Consider the following 21617-nt stretch of genomic DNA (forward strand, 5'->3'; position numbering starts at 1 on the left):
GCTGGGATAGACTCCAGGCCTCCTGTAACTCTGAATTGGTTAAGTGAAAGAGAGTGGATGGATAATTTGTTTTAATATATTATCCATATGAATTATATCTATACACCATCATCATCATTATATAAGTCATTGTACTTTTCATGGTCCAGCCCACTTGGGCACCTGATCTAGAATGATTTGTGTCTTATCTACTTTCAGGAGTCGAATTATCCCAGTTGTTAAAGCTAAATAAAGTATTATGAGTATTATGTAAAATAAAATCAAGATTATTTTTGTATATTTTCTAAGATGACGATTGTCTTTAAAACAAAGTAAAAAAAAAAAACAGTGTAAAAAAATTTGTTGGGCTCTGAAAGCATAATCATGTAAAACAAAATAAAAGAGAGAAACACCCAGGGACACTCAAAGGAAAGCCAGGTTTATATAATAAACATCAACTCACATAGTAAAGACAGCTTTGCGCCTGCACCTCAGTCATTATCAGAACATCCTGGCACACTGCTATTTCCTGTCAAAACCAGTGATGAGCTGATAGCAAGACTGCAGGTTTAAGCAAACACTGCTCAATTAGCAGTTCTGCACGGTTTTTTATGAAAACCACATTTTGCTTTTAAATATTTTCAAGATCAGAACTTCTGTATTTACAGGAAAGGCAAATGCATCAGATCATCAACTCACAGTTCACAAAAGCCAACCAACATTTGATGCTGGTGTTACTCATTTCTCATACTCCAGTTTTCAGGATTCACTCTGAAACTTTTCATCATTCCATTAATATTCGAACGTTAAGCTGTTAAACCAATGCAGTCCTTAAAATCAGGGTTAGCAGGGTTACCAAGGCAATAGCAGTCAAACATCTCTCATTAGTTTTGCAAAGTTTAAAAAACGTATCTGAGTTATGATGAAGTGTTGCCACTAACTCACAAACCACATCCTAAATAAAGATTAGATGGTCAGGTTGAGTTAACTGGTTTCCGTCACTCTTTGTTTTTATTGTTCGGTGTTCGGTTTCAGCATCAAGAGCTTCGACAGAGAAAGCAGCTGTTGTTCCCCATGCTAATGCTGCTGCTGCTGCCTCGCTTCGTGCGTATCTAGGCCTCTGTGTGAATGTCTCAGTGTGTCACCAGCAGTGATTACAAATGTCATTGTTTAATGCCAACACACACTCACATGCAGCGGAGCGAGAGGGGGTGGTAAAAAAAAAGGGAGTTGGTGTCTTTTACATGTATTATTTACGGCAGTGAGCCTTGATGCAACAGAATAGTAAATTAAAGTCATTGTGTTTGTGTTTATAATGATTTTACAGTTTACTTTGCACCTACTGGATGAACTGGCACCAAAACAGTGGTTTTTCTTCCCTGCGCAAGACTGCCAATGAAAACTAAACATGCTCGTATGCTTTACAAACTTTATGAGGAGGAACTCTGTTGCTCTACCCTTTGTCTAAGCGTCGTGTTAGTCTCTTCCTCTTGACTGAAACGCGCTGGAGCGCGTGCCGGAGTTTGGTGCGTAATGGACACCCATCCATCCTTTCTACTCTTGCCTCCTCCTCATTGTTCTCCGTGTTCCTGGCATGCTGGGCTGTCTCCCGAGTCCAGAGAGAGGAGGAGACAAAGCCAGAGATGACAATAAATCGTCTGAGTCACCATCTGAGGGAGAGACAGAGGGAGTGAGAACGACTTCGTGTCCTTTACGCATGTTATGAGCACTTTCAGACACGCTTGTCGTGCGTCCTGGCGCATCCAGTGATTAGAGGTTTCCAAAGTACAGCGGAATAGTAAATTACTATATTTCAGTTTATCCGTGTTTGGAATTAAATGTGGCAGCTTCCCTGTAGTTTTGGAGCAGGTGCTTTTTCCCGCTAACCGTTTGTCTCTCGGTGCATCACTGACAGAAATGTCGGGTCAGAAACCGTCGTTGAAGAGCGACGACTCCGCGCAGAGCCGCTTTCAAGTGGATGTGGTAATGGAGGCATCATCTGCAGCGCCCGGTCCGGCTGCCCCTTCTGCTCCGGCATCCACTGATGGATCCAGACCTCCCGAGGAGTCCAAAGGCCGGTTCAGGGTGGTGGGCTTCATGGATTCGGGCGCGATGGACATTGGACTCCCACCTGATGTCTCCCATGAGCCGGACACGGCAAAAAGCGACTCAGTCAGTCTCCATTCAACTGGCACGGGGCACACTCACATCTCTGACTCCCACTCCAACACCTACTACATGAGGACCTTCGGACACAACACTATAGACGCCGTGCCTAACATTGACTTCTATCGGCAGACAGCCGCGCCATTTGGGGAGAAGTTGACCAGACCGTCGCTGTCGGAGCTACACGACGAACTCGATAAGGTAACAAAAACATTTTTTTTTATTGGCTTCGTTATTAAATGATGCTATTAAATTTGTTATTAAAATAGTTGATCTCAAGTTTCACATCAAACACAACGAAGGCGACAGTAAAGAAAGAGTCACGTTATGGTAAAATCGTCAACTTTAAAAGGCAGTTTAGACGCCGAGAGTTGAAAGGTTATTTCCCAGATTTAAAAACAGAACTAACACGTCAGTACGCACTTCCCTGTTCACCGGACACAAGTCAGTTCATTTTTCAGTAAACAGAAAAGATTCCCTTCGCTCTTCCCTCTACACAATACCGCTTCTCATGACCCTGCAGGCACCCCCAGCCGCGCTCCCACTCCTTACATACAGTTCAAGGTAACAGACCACCATTGTACAATAACAGTGAGCCAGAACACCAACTGGGCAAAGCACCACCAGGACCTTTAGGCGTGCCTTCATTTAAACAGTGAAAAAACACGAAAATCAGGCATCTCGTAAAGGTGTCGCCCTACTTCCAGTCGTGCTTCTTGTTGAACAAGTTCACTAAAGTACATCCAAAGTTATTGTTTTGGTGATGGAATTGGACAGTCTGACACATCTCTCCAAATTCTCCCAGTCTGGCAGTGGATTGGGATCCAGTGACAGTGAAGGCCACATGAAGTGCTATGTGTCATTTATCATCAAGTCCTCTTTGCCTCTGATTCACTCACATTTTTCGTTTGATTTGTCATAGAAATGAGATGTGTTTTTCTTGATTATATGCGTCAAAAATCATAAATTTCACTGGTTCTAATTTCTGTGGTTAAGCCTATAAAATGCCTTTATGACTGGACTCAAAATCAAACCTGATGGACTAAAGTGCCAAACTGGAGGCACTTTAGGGTGTTTAGTGGAATCGTTCCTTGTATGTGCACATACACAGATATTTAGCCATCTCACAGAATCACCAGGATACACATACACGGACATCAGTTTGTTTGCTTGAGCGAGGCTGTGGATAACTAACTGCTTTGCTGCTGTGGGGGTCATGGAACATGAGATATACTGCACATGAAATGATTTCACTTATTATATAACAAAGCCACAGAAAACTAATTAACACACTATCTTTATCCTTATTGTGGTGAAACGCCACCTTTAAACCAAAGATGTAAGTTTTCCAACCCAGGTAAGTTTAGTTAACTAAACAGTTTTACATTTTCAGATGTCATATTTCAATTTGAATCCACTTAATAAGTAGATAATTAAATAGTAAAATGTTTTAAATCAAATATATATTGAAATAAATAAGATAAGACCACATTTATTCATTGCTTTTATTGCTTTTATTTTTTCCTGTATACTATTGACCAGTCAATCAACTTATTTAACTTCTACCCAGAGTTTCAGATTTTCTGTTAGGATTAGCATTACATAAAGCATATATATATATATATTTATCATTTGACTAAAAAACTTCTCTCTCACAAAACTAAGACCACTGACTGTCTAATCAGAACTCAAGAGTCGCAAGTTCTCAACTTTTAAGTGATTGTAATTATCCTGTTGATTGTTAGGCTTCACCTCTGTTCAAGTTTCTGCTTTCCTGACTTGTCTGGATTTTTTTTCCCATCAGGAGCCCTTTGAGGATGGTCTGGCCAATGGAGAAGAACCATCGGCAGCTGAGGAAGCGGCCGCACTGGCAGCGAAGGAGGCCAAAGGAGGAAGTGTCAAATTTGGTTGGGTTAAAGGAGTCCTGGTTAGTGTTCATGTCATGAATGAAAGCACAAGGTGCACTCTGCTTCTTCTTGTGGTATTTAAATGTGTTGAACTACTTAAACAAAACTGTAAACAGTCAACTTTCTTCCCACAGAGCGGGCAAGAATGAAACACTTTAGTGTCCCATAATTAGACAATCAAATACATAATCTCATCATCTTAAGGTATAAAATGTATTTTCTCTGGTTATATTCCTGTCAGGTTGGATCATTTGAGAATAATTCTAGATTTAGGAAATGTAAACGAACTTCAAAGATCCCTATACAGACAATGAGACACTCACTTCTTCTCTCTATAGCTACAGTAAGCTAAGCTAAAATATTGCAGAAACTGGTTCTGCATAGAGTCTACACAGTGGTGATCAGGGGTGGAAATGTGCTGCCTCTCATCCGAATATTACTGCATCAATGAGAATGCGCTGTATAGAAGTATAGAAGCTTGTCTGTCATATTGCACATGAAAAGCTTGTTATTAAGGTTGGTGCAGGAAGGAAGACAGTAAACTCTACCCGAAAGCAAATGATGTACGACATAAATATAGCATCGTCCTTTTCTCAGGTATTTTTGGCTTTCTTTTTGGCAGCTGTAAGGTTTAATTCAATTCAATTCAGTTTTATTGAATTGAAGCGCCTTGAGGCGACTGTCGTTGTCGCCTCAAGGCGCTTTAAATTGTAAGGTAGACCCTACAATAATACATACAGAGAAAAACCCAACAATCATATGACCTCCATATGAGCAAGCACTTTGGGACAGTGGGAAGGAAAAACTCCCTTTTAACAGGAAGAAACCTCCAGTGGGACCAAGCTCTGGGAGGGGCGGGGCTATCTGCTGCAACCGGTTGGGGTGAGAGAAGGAAGACAGGATAAAGACATGCTGTGGAAGAGACAGAGGTTAATAATGAGTGTGATTGAGTGCAGAGAGGTCGATTAGCACAGAGTGAATGAGAAAGGTGACTGAAGAAGAAATACTCAATGCATCATGGGAATCCCCCCAGCAACCTACACCTGTTGTCTGTCTTTACGTTTTAACTGACTTCTGTTTGTGTGTTGCAGATCCGCTGCATGCTGAATATCTGGGGTGTGATGCTCTTCATCAGAATGTCCTGGATTGTGGGACAGGCTGGAATTGGTGGGTACAAACAATTAGTGACTCAGGGAAATGTGTGACACCCTTCATCACCCAGTGCTCATATGACAGGCTTACATGCAAACAAACGTTGCTTTGCGAGCCATCAGAATATTAAAAAGCTTGTTTGCAGAAAGAAGATGAGCTGAGAGGCTGAACCAAGATAAATGAGGATTGTTTTGAACTGATTCATGTTATTCATGCATGCGTAAGGAGGGAGGCTGCTTTTAAGGTCTGATTTTGTTCAAGCTCCTCTAATAAAGTCTAAGCATAAAATCACGGAGTCTGAAATAAGCAGAAAAGGTCTCTTTTAAATTTAAGTAGAGATAAAAGTATTAAACAGTCCTCCACCCACACAGTAAAACACTTAAATGGAATGCATACTATCTTTAAGTTGTGCATAAAGGTACAGTAGAACCAGCTAGGAAATGGTGTGCTGGCTACACACTGACAAGATTTCAGATCAATTATATTATACATTACTGCTCATTTCTACTGATAAGTCATTAAAAATAGCTCCTCTATGTTTTGCAGACTGCTTATTGACCACATAAGCTCGTGTACAAATATAGCAGGCACTAGCTCTAGCTAGTTAGTGTACTACAATAGTTTTTTCTTAGAACTTTATTTAATCTTACCTGTGATGATGAACTGAATCTAAAAATAAATAAATAAATAACCTGCGAGGAAGCCCATTCGGCCCATATGCATGTTTTATATTTTGTTTTCAGCTGTACTGATTTGAACTTGGATAACATTATCGTGTTATTTTATTGAAGACTGCTGATTTTTGCTCAGTTGCCTGTAACTTCACATATTTTTCATGTTTTTGTAAAACAGGACTGACCATTGGTATCATCTTGATGGCCACTGTGGTCACCACCATCACCGGTCTGTCTACATCTGCTATAGCGACCAACGGCTTTGTACGAGGAGGTGAGACCCATATAAGACATTTTACTTTTACAAAAGGTCTTTAACATCTAGAATTTTAAAACTAAACCTACAAATGGACTAGAAACTGCTCAAAATGTATGACAGCAGCAATAATTTATATCACTTAACATCTGAATGTCATGCCATCCAGGAGGAGCATACTATCTGATCTCCAGAAGTCTGGGGCCTGAATTTGGAGGCTCCATCGGTCTTATCTTTGCCTTCGCCAATGCCGTAGCTGTGGCCATGTATGTCGTAGGCTTTGCAGAGACAGTCGTTGAGTTGCTCAATGTAAGAAATGCTCTGGTGTACTTATGGAAATCTCTCTGTGATATGCAAAAGATTCTCATTTCGAATCAACCTGTTAATTGGTTGCAGGACGTTGATGCCTTGATGACTGATGAGCTCAATGACATTCGTATCGTTGGGACTTTGACCATCATCTTGTTGTTGGGAATCTCTGTAGCTGGGATGGAGTGGGAAGCCAAGGTATAATTACAACAATGTCCCGGAAAAAAACGTCAAAACCAAAGGCTTCAGTGAGATTTCAATAAAAGGGCATAAATCATTTGTGTCCTTAAAAATGTTGATTATGTATTTCTCGTCAAAGCTGCTGAGTTAACTTTGGGATTTGGAGCTTTTAAGAAAAAGTCTGCCAGTGTATGTGTTCATTTCTGAATGCAAATCTGCAATCAAACTAAATATAAATTAAAAAAAGAAAATTTTTTGGTGCGTTAGCACCAGAATTAAGCATGTACTTCATTTAGAGGATATAAAGTACTGATACAATTGATATCTGGATCGATCCCTCCACCTCTGCCTCTACCTACCTCTGTATACATTGGTGATTTGAGTCTCTGCACAGACAAAGCAACATACATGTTTATAACAGGGTGATTTTAACTGAGAAACTGGAGCAAATCTCTCTTCTTTCTTACTCATGTGTTTTCTTCTACTGTCCATCAGGCTCAGATTGTCCTCCTGGTGATTCTGCTGGCAGCCATTGTTAACTTCTTCTTTGGATCCTTCATGCCATCAGAAAGCAAAGAGCCTAAAGGATTTTTCGGATACCGCAGTCAGTCTGCATTCTTGTCATTTCTTCACACGGGGATTAGCATCCTCTAAATTCAGTGTTAGGATTCATGTTGATAATCTATCTTACATAATCTTCTCTCTTGATTCTTCTCTCTTTTAGCGGCCATCCTTTTAGAGAACTTTGGTCCAGAATTCAGAGATGGGGAGACGTTTTTCTCCGTATTTGCCATTTTCTTCCCCGCAGCTACTGGAATTCTGGCTGGAGCCAACATCTCTGGAGACCTAACCGTGGGTTTTTCATCTTTGTACATTTATATAAATTCACGTGATGATTTTGGTCATATGTTGTGACAGTATTGCTTTTTGTTTACACAGTAACCAGATCACACAGAGACTTGTGAGAAAAGAAAACTCACCTTCCAAAGTTTTTTTTTTTTTTTACATAGAATCTTTTTTATTAGTTTATCATTTTTGAGTTTAGTTGTTGCTCATACTTCATGCACCTGATGTTTGAGATGTATAACATAATTCATCCTTTCCAATAAATTAAAAATGTATCCCATTCTCTCTTTAGGATCCTCAGTCTGCAATCCCTAAAGGCACTCTGTTGGCAATCCTCATTACAGGGCTTACCTATGTCGCTGTCGCCATCTCTGCAGGTAGATACACTTTAACAGTTGTGAACCTGAGAGAGATAGATAGATAGATAGATAGATAGATAGATAGATAGATAGATAGATAGATAGATAGATAGATAGATAGATAGATAGATAGATAGATAGATAGATAGATAGATAGATAGATAGATAGATAGATAGATAGATAGATAGATAGATAGATAGATAGATAGATAGATAGATAGATAGATAGATTGATTGATTGATTGATTGATTGATTGATTGATTGATTGATTGATTGATTGATTGATTGATTGATTGATTGATTGATTGATTGATTGATTTAGAAGTAAAAGCTTTGTATACATGTCACTTTACCGATTACTGATCTACATTTGTGTCCTGGTTGTGCCTCCTGCAGGCTCCTGTATTGTGAGAGATGCAACTGGTGACCACAATGACACAGTGAGCCCCACAGTGAACTGCACCGATGCGGCCTGCACGCTCGGCTATGATTTTTCCATCTGTAAGGAGGGAGGCTGTCCATTTGGCTTGATGAATGACTTCCAGGTAACACTGAAGCAGATGATCTTAACACTACCTGTTTTCTTGGTACTTACTGTGTTGATTGTTCCAAAGATTATGGCGAATATATCACAATTCATAATTCATATCATAATTGTGACAATGACCAGTTTTGAGTTTGAGTATAACTTTGGCATAAAACTGTGTAAAATAAGTTATTTATAAAACCCTGCTTTGATGTGGGGATACTGCGCGTTTACTTTATGACCACTGTGATAGGAATTATGAGATCTAATCAATTAAGTGCAAGATGCAAGGTGCTTGAATTATAAACAGGATGTCATGTTCCACAAACAGTGGGTTAAATTAGCAAGAAGTTGCATTAATAAAAGACAAAATTGTGCTTTTAGGAGGGAGAGAGGAAAATATATTTTGTTTCTCTTTTGGTTCACGGCCATTAATGACTAAACCTTCATTCATGCGCTATTATCTGTGAGTAAATATCAAAGCTGTTACTATCTGTGTAAGTAGATTTTTTGGCTCCCAGCTGCACATGTGAGACTATTTAAGTTTTTTATTTATTTATTTATTTTTATGATGAGCATCTTTTATGGATCAAGTGTGTGCACACCACTGGGAAGGATCTTAAGATTAAGTTCAAGTAAATGAGAGTCTGGAGCACCACCTGGTGCAGCATCCCTTCTTCCTCTTGTGGCTAAAGGCAGTTTATTTTGACTCAGCTGGATGTTTGGGCTCTTTGCTTAAATGCTAATCAGATGATTGCTTGGTGACGCTGCTAAAGGTCAGGGGCTGAAATTGGTCCGTTTCTTCCTGCTGCTATGAAATATTAAAAGTACTTTATGCTCAACTAGGGTACCGATGATTTCACCCCGGCAGAAAGATGCGTCGGGATACAAGCAGAGAAAAAAGTCAAACTTAATTTGTATAGCACCTTTTCATGCAGGTCAGTCAGATCACTGACAAGCTGTTTATAGGCCGGAGCAAAACTAATTGTAAAAACACCGAAAGTAAAATAAAGTTTCAGTAGACTACAATTACACTACAATGAAAGAAATAAAATAAAAAGAGATTAAATAATATAATACTGGATAAATTGGATTAAAAGGAGAACATCACAGATGAGTACACATAAACAAATACAATTAAACTGTAGTAAGTAAAGCAGAAAACATTAGTAAAGTAAGTAATGTCTAAAGTACAACCAAGCCAGAATAGAACTGCTTTAAATTTACATTTAAAAATTTAGTTCAGTTTTATTTTGCATAGCGCCAACTCACAACAAAAGTTTTGGGTTTTTTTTATATAATAAAGAACCTACAAAAGAGAAAACACCAAGATACAAATGACCTCTATGAGCTGCACATGGCAACAGTTGGAAGGAAGAACTCACTTTTAACAGGAAGAGTCCTCCAGCTGAAACAGACTCAGCGAGGGGGAGCAATGTGCCATGACTGGTTAGGGTCTGCAGGGAAAGCAAAGTAAGAAAAGGAGAGCATCAAAAGAAACGATGAGGAAAATGTGTGTTCGCAGCAAGGTGGGTGAGATGACCAGGACGCCACCACCGTATGGAAATTGATGCTTTCAGCTGATATTAAGACACATTAAGAGATATTTATTGTTTACTTCAGTCAAAAATTCCAGACAATCCTAGGAAGTTGTATTACATAAAGTCGTTCGCACACAGGCAGCTTGACGTGAATTGAATCACCCACTTCTATTGTTTCCAGTGGAAGCCTACACACTGGCGTCAGTGCTGTGTCAGGATGCAAAACTGTCCCATTTCCTGTCGTCCACACACCTCCACAAAAACAGCTGTTTAATCAGACTGACAGCGTTTTTACACATAAATTGTGTGAGCAGTGGGTACTCGAAGACACAGACACACAGGTGAAAGTAGTCAAGACAAGTGAAGACTGAAAGACATAAAGCCAAAAAAGACACAAGTTAAAACTAACTATACACTCAGCAGGACAAGACTGACCGTAAACACAGTAAAGATGAGCATACAGACCAGGAAACACCAGGAGACAAAAAAACAATAATTAAAATTAAAAAACAAATATCACCACAGTCCAACTTCTGTGGAACCAAATCTCTCTGTAGCATAAAGCAACAATCCAAATTCAACAAACTATGATAAATGTATTGATTTTCTTGACTGAGCAATATGATGGCATATATGGCAAGACAACTGAAATCTCTGTATGCGTTTTATGTGGACCAAACTGTATCTCAGAGGACTTTTTGAGACATGCAACAATCTAATCCAAGATATTTTCATTTAATGGATTAAATTAAATGTCAGTAAACTGTCTATGTATATGTTTGACAGTCTGGGTGTCTGCACAGGCACTGGGTGCACATTTCTGCTGTGATTATAACTCGTTTATATAAGTCATACTTAAAAAATGGATGAGCAAGACTGCTGCTCTGACCCTCTTTCACTGTATGTGCATGTAATGTAGATGGCTGGAGTATGTGTGTGTGTGTGTGTGTGTGTGTGTGTGTGTGTGTGTGTGTGTGTGTGTGTGTGTGTGTGTGTGTGTGTGTGTGTGTGAACAAGAGAGAGAGAGAGAGAGAGAGATGAAGCTGTTCTCAAACAAAGTGCAGCAGAAATAATAGCGACTGTTGTTTTGAGTCACAAGGTTCTCGTGGCTCAGTGCTGAATGAGAGCATTGAAAACATCCACCTACACACACACACATACACATACACATGCGCACACAGAGCTCACTGACACTGATAGCGCTGACATGTTGCAGCACTACAGACCGAAGCAGCTGCTCGAGTTTCATTATTACTGTTGTTGAAGGAGAAAAGCAGATCTGAATGAATCTGATCGTCTTTGACCCGATAATGCCTTTGAATCATATTTGCTACATGAGTTTCTGAGACCTCTGTCTCATCAACATGATCAATACTTGCCATAATGTCTAAATGTTATGGACAAAACTCTTTTTTTGTCTAAAATTAACACCCAAGGTATCAATTGCGATACAAAAAAATATAATAAAAATATATCACACACAACATGATATAGCAAAAAAAATTGTGGATTTTGTTATAAGGGTTAATGAACATCTCAGAAAATCTGAATTTTCTGGAAATTTTTTTGATGGGTTTGGTCTTCGACATCATACATTGTTCGTAGGTGACTGTGTAGAGCTGTCCTCCCTCCTTCACTTCCATCAGATATGAAAATATTCTCTCTTGAGATGATTTATACAATCGGCTCCTTTAGGAACAAACTCAGTTGAATGGGTGATGTTTTTGCACCAAATATCTACGTCACTGCTTCATAATGATGCACCTCGTCCCAGTGAGTTGAGTCAGTCCTGCTTCAGAATACACTTTTAAAATCTCAGAGTTGCTTTCTCATGTGCAGAAATGTTCATGTGGATTGTGATTTTCACCAAAAACACACAAAAAACGTTCAGGACCTCCTACCCGACCGTGTAAGAACAAGCTGTTTCCAGCCGTTTTTAGCTAACTTTTGCTACCAGGACCATCTTCTAAGCATTATTTCAACTGTATTAAATAAAATTTCTAATAAAGTCATGACTGAATACAATGGGTGTGAAATTTAAAAACAACATTGGTATTCAGACTTTCAATATAATGTTTCAAATATATCTGTGAAGGTTCTCAGTCATCCAGGTCCTCGTAGTCAAAGGAGCTTACAAAGAAAAGCGTCTGGACTTCTTTAAGTTGCTTGAAGACGTTTCACCTCTCATCCGAGAAGCTTCTTCAGTTCTAAGGTCAAAAGGTGGGGAGTCCCAGATTTAAACCTAGTGGGAGTGACCCCCGCAGAGGGACAAAAGACCCCCTGATGATCCTCTAATCGCCTGAGCCAAGGTGTGAAACTGGGTGTGGGTCCCAATCAGCCAGAGTTTCGGGTGGGTTCATTGTGAAACCTGGCCCCACCTTATCATGCGAATTCCTGAGGTCAGATGGCCCAGGATGTGAGTGGGCGTTAAGGTGTCTGGGGAGGGATCTCAAAACTGGATTATAGATGGCAGGTTTAAATCTGGGACTCCCCACCATTTGATCTTAGAACTATAGAATATTTTTCTTGCAGCAGAAGGGCGGAGGGCACTAAAGTATCAATCAGTTAGGGGTGCTCAACTGAACATATGTGTCACAGTAGTTAATTAAAACTTTAGTAATATAAGTAAAAGTGTTATGACATCATGCGCCAAAAGAAAACTTTCACGAGTTAAAGGCAACAAAGTAACAAAATGCAAAACAAGCATCCACTGATTCTGAGATCTTCTGTGAGGGGTCAGCTATGACCGACAAAACTATATCTGCAGCCTATAACTTGGAAAACATTGTATTATGCAGGTATGCGTGCTTTCATGAACTATAATATTTGTGCTAAAATGGTGGGAAGATTTTTCAGATGTGTTTGATTTTATAGAAAAGTAACTAAAATTCAGAGGGGGACAGTTGTGTCACTTTGCCGTGCACACCTGTCAGAACCTCTGTCCCAGACATGTCAATATTATCAGAGCAGAAAAAGCAATATTCAATCTCAAATATCAGGTTGTACAAGCAAATGTTTATAAGAATGTAAACAGAACCAGTACTGAGATCGCAGTTTGTTGCATAAATTTAGGAAATGTGACGGTACTGTACTTGCGTTTCAGTGTTATCGCAGATGTGGCGGCAATGCTGGGGATGTGTAAGGCAGCACAAGTGCAGCGACAGTAACATCGTGGCTTGTGGCAAAAACTCACAAAAAACTGTCAATGGAAATATCTTTAAAATGCTTCAATTGCTGCTTCATTTTAGTTTAGGTTAAGCTTGAGTACTTGTGCTGTCACAAAATGACAGAACATTACGTTTTAATAACAGATATTTAAATCGTCTGACAGAAACCTCAATACTGAACAGAGTTCATTTAGAAGCAAATTTACAGAAAACACCTCTGTGGAAATGGCACACGAGTGACATAAACAGAAGAAACACAGTCACACAGGTGGAATATTGAGTGAACTATTATTATAATAATAATAATAATTAATGAATTATTGAAAATAGAAGAAATTAAGGTCACACTGCACACCATCAATTATCTACAAAAAAATCAGAGACTTTAAAACTCCACTAACATTGGCCAATGTATATAATCTATCTCTCAAAATACCTGAATCATGTGACTTTTTATATACTCTAGATGTTTATTGGTCAGTGTGACTTTTAAAGATGCTCCTATGTCGTGCAGGTTATGAGTCTGGTGTCTTCCTTCGGTCCTCTGATCACCGCGGGGATTTTCTCAGCCACTCTGTCGTCAGCTCTGGCCTCGCTCGTCAGTGCACCCAAAGTCTTCCAGGTCAGAACCATAAAGCTCCAATTTACTTCTGTTTCAGCTGTTTTCTGACTTATTTCCTCATCTGCCTGCTCCTGATTGTTTCAAAGTTGCTTGACGAACCTGCCAACATTACTTCTATATTTATTAAACTGAGTGATTTCTAAGTTAATAAAAGCTGTATTTATTCTAGGCTCTCTGTAAGGACAACATCTATCCTGGACTTAGTGTGTTTGCAAAGGGTTATGGCAGGAACAATGAGCCGCTCCGTGGTTACGTTCTGACCTTCTGCATTGGTCTTGCCTTCATCCTGGTTGGTAAGCTGTTTAAGTAAACCTTCAGCTCCTGCATAAGAAACATAAAGAATAAAAATATCTACAAAAAAAAGTTAAACCTGTCTTTTGTCCACTAGCGGAGTTGAACATCATTGCTCCAATCATCTCCAACTTTTTTCTGGCCTCGTATGCTCTCATCAACTTCTCAGTTTTCCATGCCTCCCTGGCCAGCTCTCCAGGTAATCTGTGGAACTGTAAAGGAATTATGACTAGATTATAGATTATATGAAAATTACCATAGTGTTATGCTGGTATTTCTGAAAGTTTTCTCAATCTTCCTTGTCTTGACTCATCTCTTAATGGCATTTTAGCTAGTATACAAATTGGTGAATGATGTTTATAGTACAAAAAGTTCTTTGTTGTTGTTTTTTCACTGAACTAAACATAATTTCTATTAAAAACATCAAAAGAAATCCCTCTGTTTGGCCTGTTAACATCTGATCTACTCTCGCCCCTCCACTACAGGGTGGCGCCCCAGCTTCAAATACTACAACATGTGGGTATCCCTTGCCGGGGCGATCCTGTGCTGCGTGGTGATGTTTGTCATTAACTGGTGGGCGGCCCTCGTTACGCTGCTCATTGTCCTCGCACTCTACATCTACGTCAGTTACAAGAAACCTGGTAAGAAGACAATGGCACAATATTTTATCCTTTCCAAACTTCTAACAACGACCTGCTCGCCAATATGAAGCTCTGGGTTAGGTACTTCCAGCTGATTTCACACGGCACCATTTAGTGGCCGTTTCTTTAATGGCTACTAAATGCTGGGTGTCACCAAAGAACATCTAAATACTCAACACCTCCCATTCTCTGGATGTCTGACTTCTTGAGAGAATGAATGCACTGGTGTCATCCTCCAGTCACTGGGAAATTAAATAAAAATAGAGCAACTGCAGCAAAAAATAATAAATAAATAAATACAAATAAATAAAAAAATGCATGGTACTGATACCTGAGCTCAGGACGGCGGACATATTTAATGTATGTAACTCTTAGTTGTGCCCATTCTTTACTTGAGCGTTTCCATGTTTATCCACTTTAAACTTTTGCTCCAGTAGGAATTTTTTGGCTTTTTAATCAATATGTTTGATTTCTCCCAACATTTTAAAAGAGATCTGTGTGTTAATTTAAATGGTGCAATGAACAGAATAATAATCATAATCTTATGAATGAAAGTTTTCTGGCCTACTTCAGTTTTGACTCTGTATAGGTTCTGCATCTTGGCTTTTACGAGCTATCTGAGGAATTCAAGCAGCTCATGGAAAACAAACTAAATATAATCACTTAATAAACTGTGATGTATTATTTAAAACATATAATGCAAAGCAGTTAACATTAGTCCCACCTGCACGACCTGCAACAATACTTACTGTATTAACATATTAATATTGCATATACTGTATTATCCACTTTTACTTTCTTTAATGTTTATCTTGCTTTATCTAATTACAAATTCATCTTTTATATGCTGCAATTAATAATAACGACCATGATGATGATGATGATGACTATCATTATTATATTGTGGATAATTGAACTCCATGAGCTGACCAATCTACTCAAATTCAAACTGCTGTTTCCTCTAGATGTGAACTGGGGTTCATCCACTCAGGCTCTGATCTACAACCAGGCTCTGACTCACTGCCTGAACCTCACCGGAGTCGAGGACCACGTTAAAAACTTCAGGTCAGCATGAAGCTTTGAGTGGAGCTGAACTCATGGACTAAAAGTGACTGAAACAAAAACCAAACCCTACCTTTAACTCTAGACATGCTTAATTCTCGGCACTCGTTACCAACACAAAGGCATTCAGTAGTAACAGTGGAAACTTGGCTCTAACTGAATTTAAATGATCAAAATGTAATCCAATTTTAAAAGTAATTATTTAAACCAAAATAACCTGACTTCTTGTTTTAAAACTACCATAACTTGACCTTCTGTATAAAATGTATATTGACAGGCCGCAGTGTTTGGTGTTGGCGGGCTATCCAAACGCTCGACCCGCTCTGCTTCAGTTGGTGAATTCTTTCACCAAGAACGTCAGCCTCATGGTCTCCGGCCACGTCAGAACTGTACGTACCAAATGTCGTCTGTTAGGTCTGCATGTTACGCTTTCTTTCACACGGCTGAAACGTTTTGTGCTTCATCTCCTCCCACTCCTGCTCCAGGTGTCCCGTCGGTCGAACTTTAGGGAGCTATATCAGGATTATGCCCGCTGTCAGCGCTACCTCAACAAAAAACGCATCAAGGCTTTTTATGCTCCTGTTTTTTCAGACAACTTGAGGCACGGAGCTCAGTTACTCCTGCAGGTACAGAAGAAGCCTTCTTTTTGCACCCTTCATCTTATATTAAAGTCACCATTTACAAATATGTGTTTCCTCCCCATGCTAGGCTGTTGGTTTAGGTCGTCTGAAACCCAACACGCTGGTCATGGGTTTCAAGAACAACTGGAGTGATGGAAACATGAGAGATGTGGAGAATTACATCAACACTATACAGTAAGGGCTAATGCGTCTTTTTAAAGAGCTACCAACAACCAATTTTACAATCATACTGTTTTTTGTAGTGCTGTTATCATTAATTGTGTTAAAATGACGTTAACGCCATGTAGGCTCTCTCTATCAGATTGTAATGTTAAAAGTTAAGGTTAAAAAAGTGGACTAATCTTTGTCTTTGATGCAATTTTGCAGCTGAGGTTCTGCATCACACTTGGAGTCATTTTTGTATAGCGTTTCATTTATTTATTTATTTTTAATTCCAGTGATGCCTTCGACCTTTTGTTCGGTGTGGTAATCCTGCGGCTGCAGGAAGGACTGGATATTTCTCACATCCAGGGACAAGGTACGTCTGTCTTTTTCTTCATATCCATCACTTTGTCTACCTTCTGTTTATACTGTGTTTGTACTCCTGCAGACGAACTGCTATCATCCCATGAGAAGCCTCCACTCATCACTAAGGATGTGTTGATTTCTGTCATTCCGGCTAAAGACTCAGATTCTGACTCCTGTCCTTCAAAAACCACCAGCAACCAGAGCAGCCCGCTCATCACGAGAGGTAAACAGTGAGGAAGAATTAAAATTATACCTCAGCTTAGCCTATTGCTCTAATGTTTACTTTTTATACAACTCTCACTGTCACAGGACTTGTTGTTCTTATATTTTATTCAAGTATTTCCATTTTAAGGCAGCTCATCGTTAGCGGTGAACAAAAAGGAAGAAATTAAATTGATCTCTTTTTCTTTTCTAGCCATGTGCTATGCTATGGAAATTATTTAAAATCAGCAATGATTGAAATTGACTGACTTCTCGTCCAAAAAACATTTGGCACAATCCCTGCACAGTCTCACGGCTAAGCTTGTGAAATATTCCATTGATTTATGTTTCTAGCATTTTTTTAGCAGCAAAAGTATATAAAGAATTAATTATTTGAACAGCTAAGGCTCTGTTTTACTATACTGTACTGTTGTGAACCCTGGTGATACAGCTCAGGAGCTTTTGTGTTTCTTTGACTTTACCTCGTCTTGTGCTCTTCCATGTGACGTGGCCTACCAGAGACCAAGTCTCCTCTGAGCCTGACCGACCAGCGTCTGTTGGAGAGCAGTCAGCAGTTTAAGAAGAAACAGGGCAAAGGAACCATTGATGTTTGGTGGCTCTTTGATGATGGAGGTTAGTGTTCTCATTGTTATATGAAAATAAAAACATATCTGGTGAACTGACTTTGGGTCCTATGATTCTGTCAAAAAGTCTAAACATAGCTAACTGTTGGTTGTGCTTTTCGATTCATACGTGTCACTGTCGTAAAAAGTAAGGTGAAAAATGAATAGACTTAAAAAACATTCAAATCTGTGGTTCCCTGATCTACACAGCAAAATCTCCAGTGTTAAATTAACACTGGAGATTTTGCTGTGTATACTGGAAAACAGATTTTTGTTCAGTTTGGGGTTTTTAATGACCTGTATAATCTCTGATGTGTTGGTTTGCAGGCCTGACTCTGCTGATCCCCTACTTGCTGACCAACAGGAGTAAGTGGGGCGACTGCAGGATCCGCGTGTTCATCGGCGGAAAGATTAACCGCATCGACCACGACCGCCGAGCGTGAGTCAACAGCTGCTTATCCACCTATGCCAAGCAATAAACTTTACTTTACTACAAACTTGACTTTATATCCACATACATTTATTATTGTGTTTTTGTTTTTGTGTCACGTCAGGATGGCCACGCTGCTCAGCAGGTTCAGAATCGACTTCTCTGACATAAACGTCCTCGGTGACATCAACACCAAACCCAAGAAACACAAGTAAGTCCTCTGAAACTTCCTGAGCTCAGCAGCTTGATCACTATGGATTTGCACTAAACACTATTGTTTTTAATGTCTTTAGCGTCTGTGTTACGTGTGTAAATTGCTTACAAAGTGTTGGAAAGCCAAAGTCAAAAGGTGAATGATTTGTTCATGAATCCTCTTTTTTAATTTATCGATTACTTGATGACTGTGAAAGTCAACATGTAGAAAGTTTGTAATACTAAAAGTTTAAGTGCTTTGAAATATTTTTTTAAATGTTCTTTAGAATGAAGCATCACGTGGGGAGGATGAAACTGATAGCGCTACTCTAAAAACCTAATGTATGTGTTTTGTTTTTACAGTAAGCTGACCTTTAAGGAGCTGATCGAGCCGTACAGGCTGAAGGAAGATGACATGGAGCAGGAGGCTGCTGAGAGGCTGAAGGCCCAGGAGCCCTGGAGGATCACTGACAACGAACTGGAGCTCTACAAGGCCAAGGTCTGCCCTCATGTTGCAGACACACTCAGACCAATCACAGTGCTCTGTTCAAGTGGTTTATGTAACTATACTGTGTGTTACTTTCAGACCAATCGTCAGATCAGACTGAACGAGCTGCTGAAGGAACACTCCAGCACTGCCAAACTCATCGTCATGTAAGAACTTCGTAATAACTTTGTCATCATCGTGTCATCATTTGTTTTAATTTACAGACAAACTCGCATTTAAAAAACCTGGTTAACCCGGCTGCTCATTTCCATGAATCAGGTGTTTCTGTGTGAGCTTGCATCTTCTCCCTGTGCCTGTGTGGGTTCCCTCTGGGTACTCCAGCTTCTTCCCACACTCTAAATACATGCGTGTCATGTTAACTGGTGATTCTAAATACACCGTGGGTGTGAATATGAGCATACAGCTGTCTGTGTTGAAGTGGTGACTTGTCCAGTGTCCAGTGCGCACAACAGTGTCTTTGGATCCTGGAATACTCACTACCAAAACAATCATTAATTGACAAAATAATGCATGACAAGCCAATCACTGCTTGTATGGACACCACTTTCTGCAAAATGAAATAAAACCATAAGAGGCCAGATTAAATTCTTATAACAATGAAAAAGAACACCAGTGAACTTACAAAAGCTTTGGACATTTAGCAAATGCACCAGGGGGATGTTAAAGAAGAACAATCTCCAGGAGAAAGCCATAAGTTCCAAGTTCAACCATAAAGAGAAGACGCCAATGACAGAAAATACAGAGGATTCACCACAACCATTTATCAAACTCAAGAACAACAAGTTAAACTTCACCGAAAAAACCTTCACCAATTCTGAAGCAGCATTCTATCTGTTCAAGTCAACCTGTAACAAAGCGACAACAGTGTGGAGAAGTCCTGGAACCATGTTTTATGCTTCGGAGCCGAAGCATAAAACATCAGCAGCAGCAGAGCTGGTGTGACGCAAGGGCATGCATGGCTTCCATCCATGTGTGCAGCAGATTGTGAAACATGTTCCATCACAGTATTAAAAAAGGCATTTTATATGTGATTGTGTTAACTTGTCCAACTAAACTGGAACCCAAAAAACAGTTAGCTATCCCGCGGATTTAAAGTTGAGAGTCTGAAATTTTGACTATATCTTAAACTTTGATACTGAAGAAATCTTAAGACACTGATGACACTCAGGGAACTTCAGAAGCATTAAAGTGGATGATCCATAATGCTCTGAGCTCCAGAATTTATAGTTAATATTTTATAAGCTGTTCACGGTTAATTCAGTGCAGTTAATTGAAAAACAAGCAAATATAGTTAAAATAATGAGACATAAAGTGTGACTCATCACAGCTGTTACATATAAAGTAAATTAGACCTCTCACATTGAACTTAACACGTCAAAATAATTTGACCTTTAAGCTTACATATTAATTTAATGACATTAACTGCTCATAACTCATAATTACAAGATCATGCAGTCTTCTTTCTAACGCTGCTCTGGGTTTGATTTTGATATATATAAATATCATAAAAATTAAATTTTTCTTTCTCTCTCTGTGTGTGGCTAGGAGCATGCCTTTGGCAAGAAAGGGCACAGTGTCGAGCGCCCTCTACATGTGCTGGCTGGAAACTCTGTCCAAAGACCTCCCACCACTGCTGCTGGTGCGAGGAAACCACCAGAGCGTCCTCACCTTTTACTCCTAACACACACACACACACACACACACACACACACACACACACACACACACACACACACACACACAGAGTCATATACCTACTCTGCTCACGCACAAACATACAGTGTGTCCTGCTCTCCATATTTATTACAGTATGAGAAAGCCTCCGTCTGCACAAAAACAGAAACGTCGTCGTGCTTTAAGCTTGTGAAACTGTCCAGCTGTGAAGGGAAAAATTATTAGGACTAATATCTTTTTCCACTTGTCTTAAATCGATTGTTTTTAACATGTTAATTAAACTCAGTCAACAGATTTGACCATAACACTAACAGGTTGCTTGTTCCGTTTCCTCTGTGAGTTTTATGTGAATGAGAGTAACTACAGGTAAATTCATGTAAAAGTTTATTTATAAGGATAAAAGTTTGGATTTGAGAATGTAAGCTTCTGTGATTATAAAATGACGTTTTTATGGTTTTTCCCCACTGGGTTCACAAAGACAGATGCTCCATCTTTGTTAACTTTATTTTATACTTTATTTTAATAAAGGATTAACTAAAACATATGCTTTATTGAAGTTTGGTTTTTGTCAGCTTTATTCCTGTTCCTGTATTAGTGAAGTACTTAAAGTCAAAATCAGAAAATAATCTCATCCTCAGCAATGTAACTTTAATCTGATGACACAATTCTTTAGTGAAGGGCTGAAAAAAACAATTCACATAAACTCTTTTTTATTTGTATGAACTCCATAAGATAGTGGCATTAGAGTAGAACAATGACATATACACTCAATAGCCACTTTATTAAGTATACCTTGCTAGTTGGACCAGCTTTCGACTTCAGAACGATCTTCATTTTTCATGACATAGATTTAACAAGATGATGAAAACAATCCTCAGAGAATTTTGTCCATGTTGACATGATCGCTTCACATTTGTCAGCTGCACATCCATGATGAGAATATCCTGTCCCAGCCATCAGAAGAGAAGCATACTGTGGTTATAATGGGATGGACATGGTCAGTGACAATACCTGATGCTTTCATGCTGTTTACACCAAATTGTTCATTTTAATTATAGCCTCAGTTTTCTGTTCTGGAAGCAGCACATTGTGTTGTGTATTCAGAGATGCTCTTCTGCATAACTTCTTTTGTAATGACTGGTTATTTAAATTATTGTTTCCT

General features: G+C 39.2%; 1 protein-coding gene across 3 annotated transcripts; it reads left to right on the top strand.

Annotated features, from left to right (window-relative positions):
* The first annotated feature begins 1491 nt into the window (after positions 1–1491).
* Positions 1492–20999, top strand: slc12a2l (solute carrier family 12 member 2-like). Of its 3 annotated transcripts, none has more exons than XM_080309462.1 (27): positions 1492–2346; positions 3950–4072; positions 5144–5219; positions 6057–6152; positions 6304–6443; positions 6531–6641; positions 7119–7227; positions 7348–7475; positions 7762–7846; positions 8226–8374; positions 13578–13685; positions 13855–13978; positions 14074–14175; positions 14462–14617; positions 15583–15682; positions 15957–16068; positions 16165–16305; positions 16388–16494; positions 16758–16837; positions 16910–17050; positions 17548–17661; positions 17979–18090; positions 18206–18292; positions 18637–18772; positions 18860–18927; positions 20327–20461; positions 20492–20999. In XM_080309462.1, coding segments are annotated over exons 1-27 (3291 nt in total). In that variant the 5' UTR covers positions 1492–1896; the 3' UTR covers positions 20493–20999. The 3 variants fall into 3 exon arrangements, with proteins under 3 accessions (XP_080165588.1, XP_080165589.1, XP_080165590.1); XM_080309463.1 differs by having other exon boundaries at positions 20496–20999; XM_080309464.1 differs by having other exon boundaries at positions 1493–2346; positions 20500–20999.
* The last annotated feature ends 618 nt before the right edge of the window (positions 21000–21617 follow it).

This window comes from Astatotilapia calliptera, chromosome 12 (assembly GCF_964374335.1).
Source record: "Astatotilapia calliptera chromosome 12, fAstCal68.1, whole genome shotgun sequence".
NCBI lineage: Eukaryota > Metazoa > Chordata > Actinopteri > Cichliformes > Cichlidae > Astatotilapia > Astatotilapia calliptera.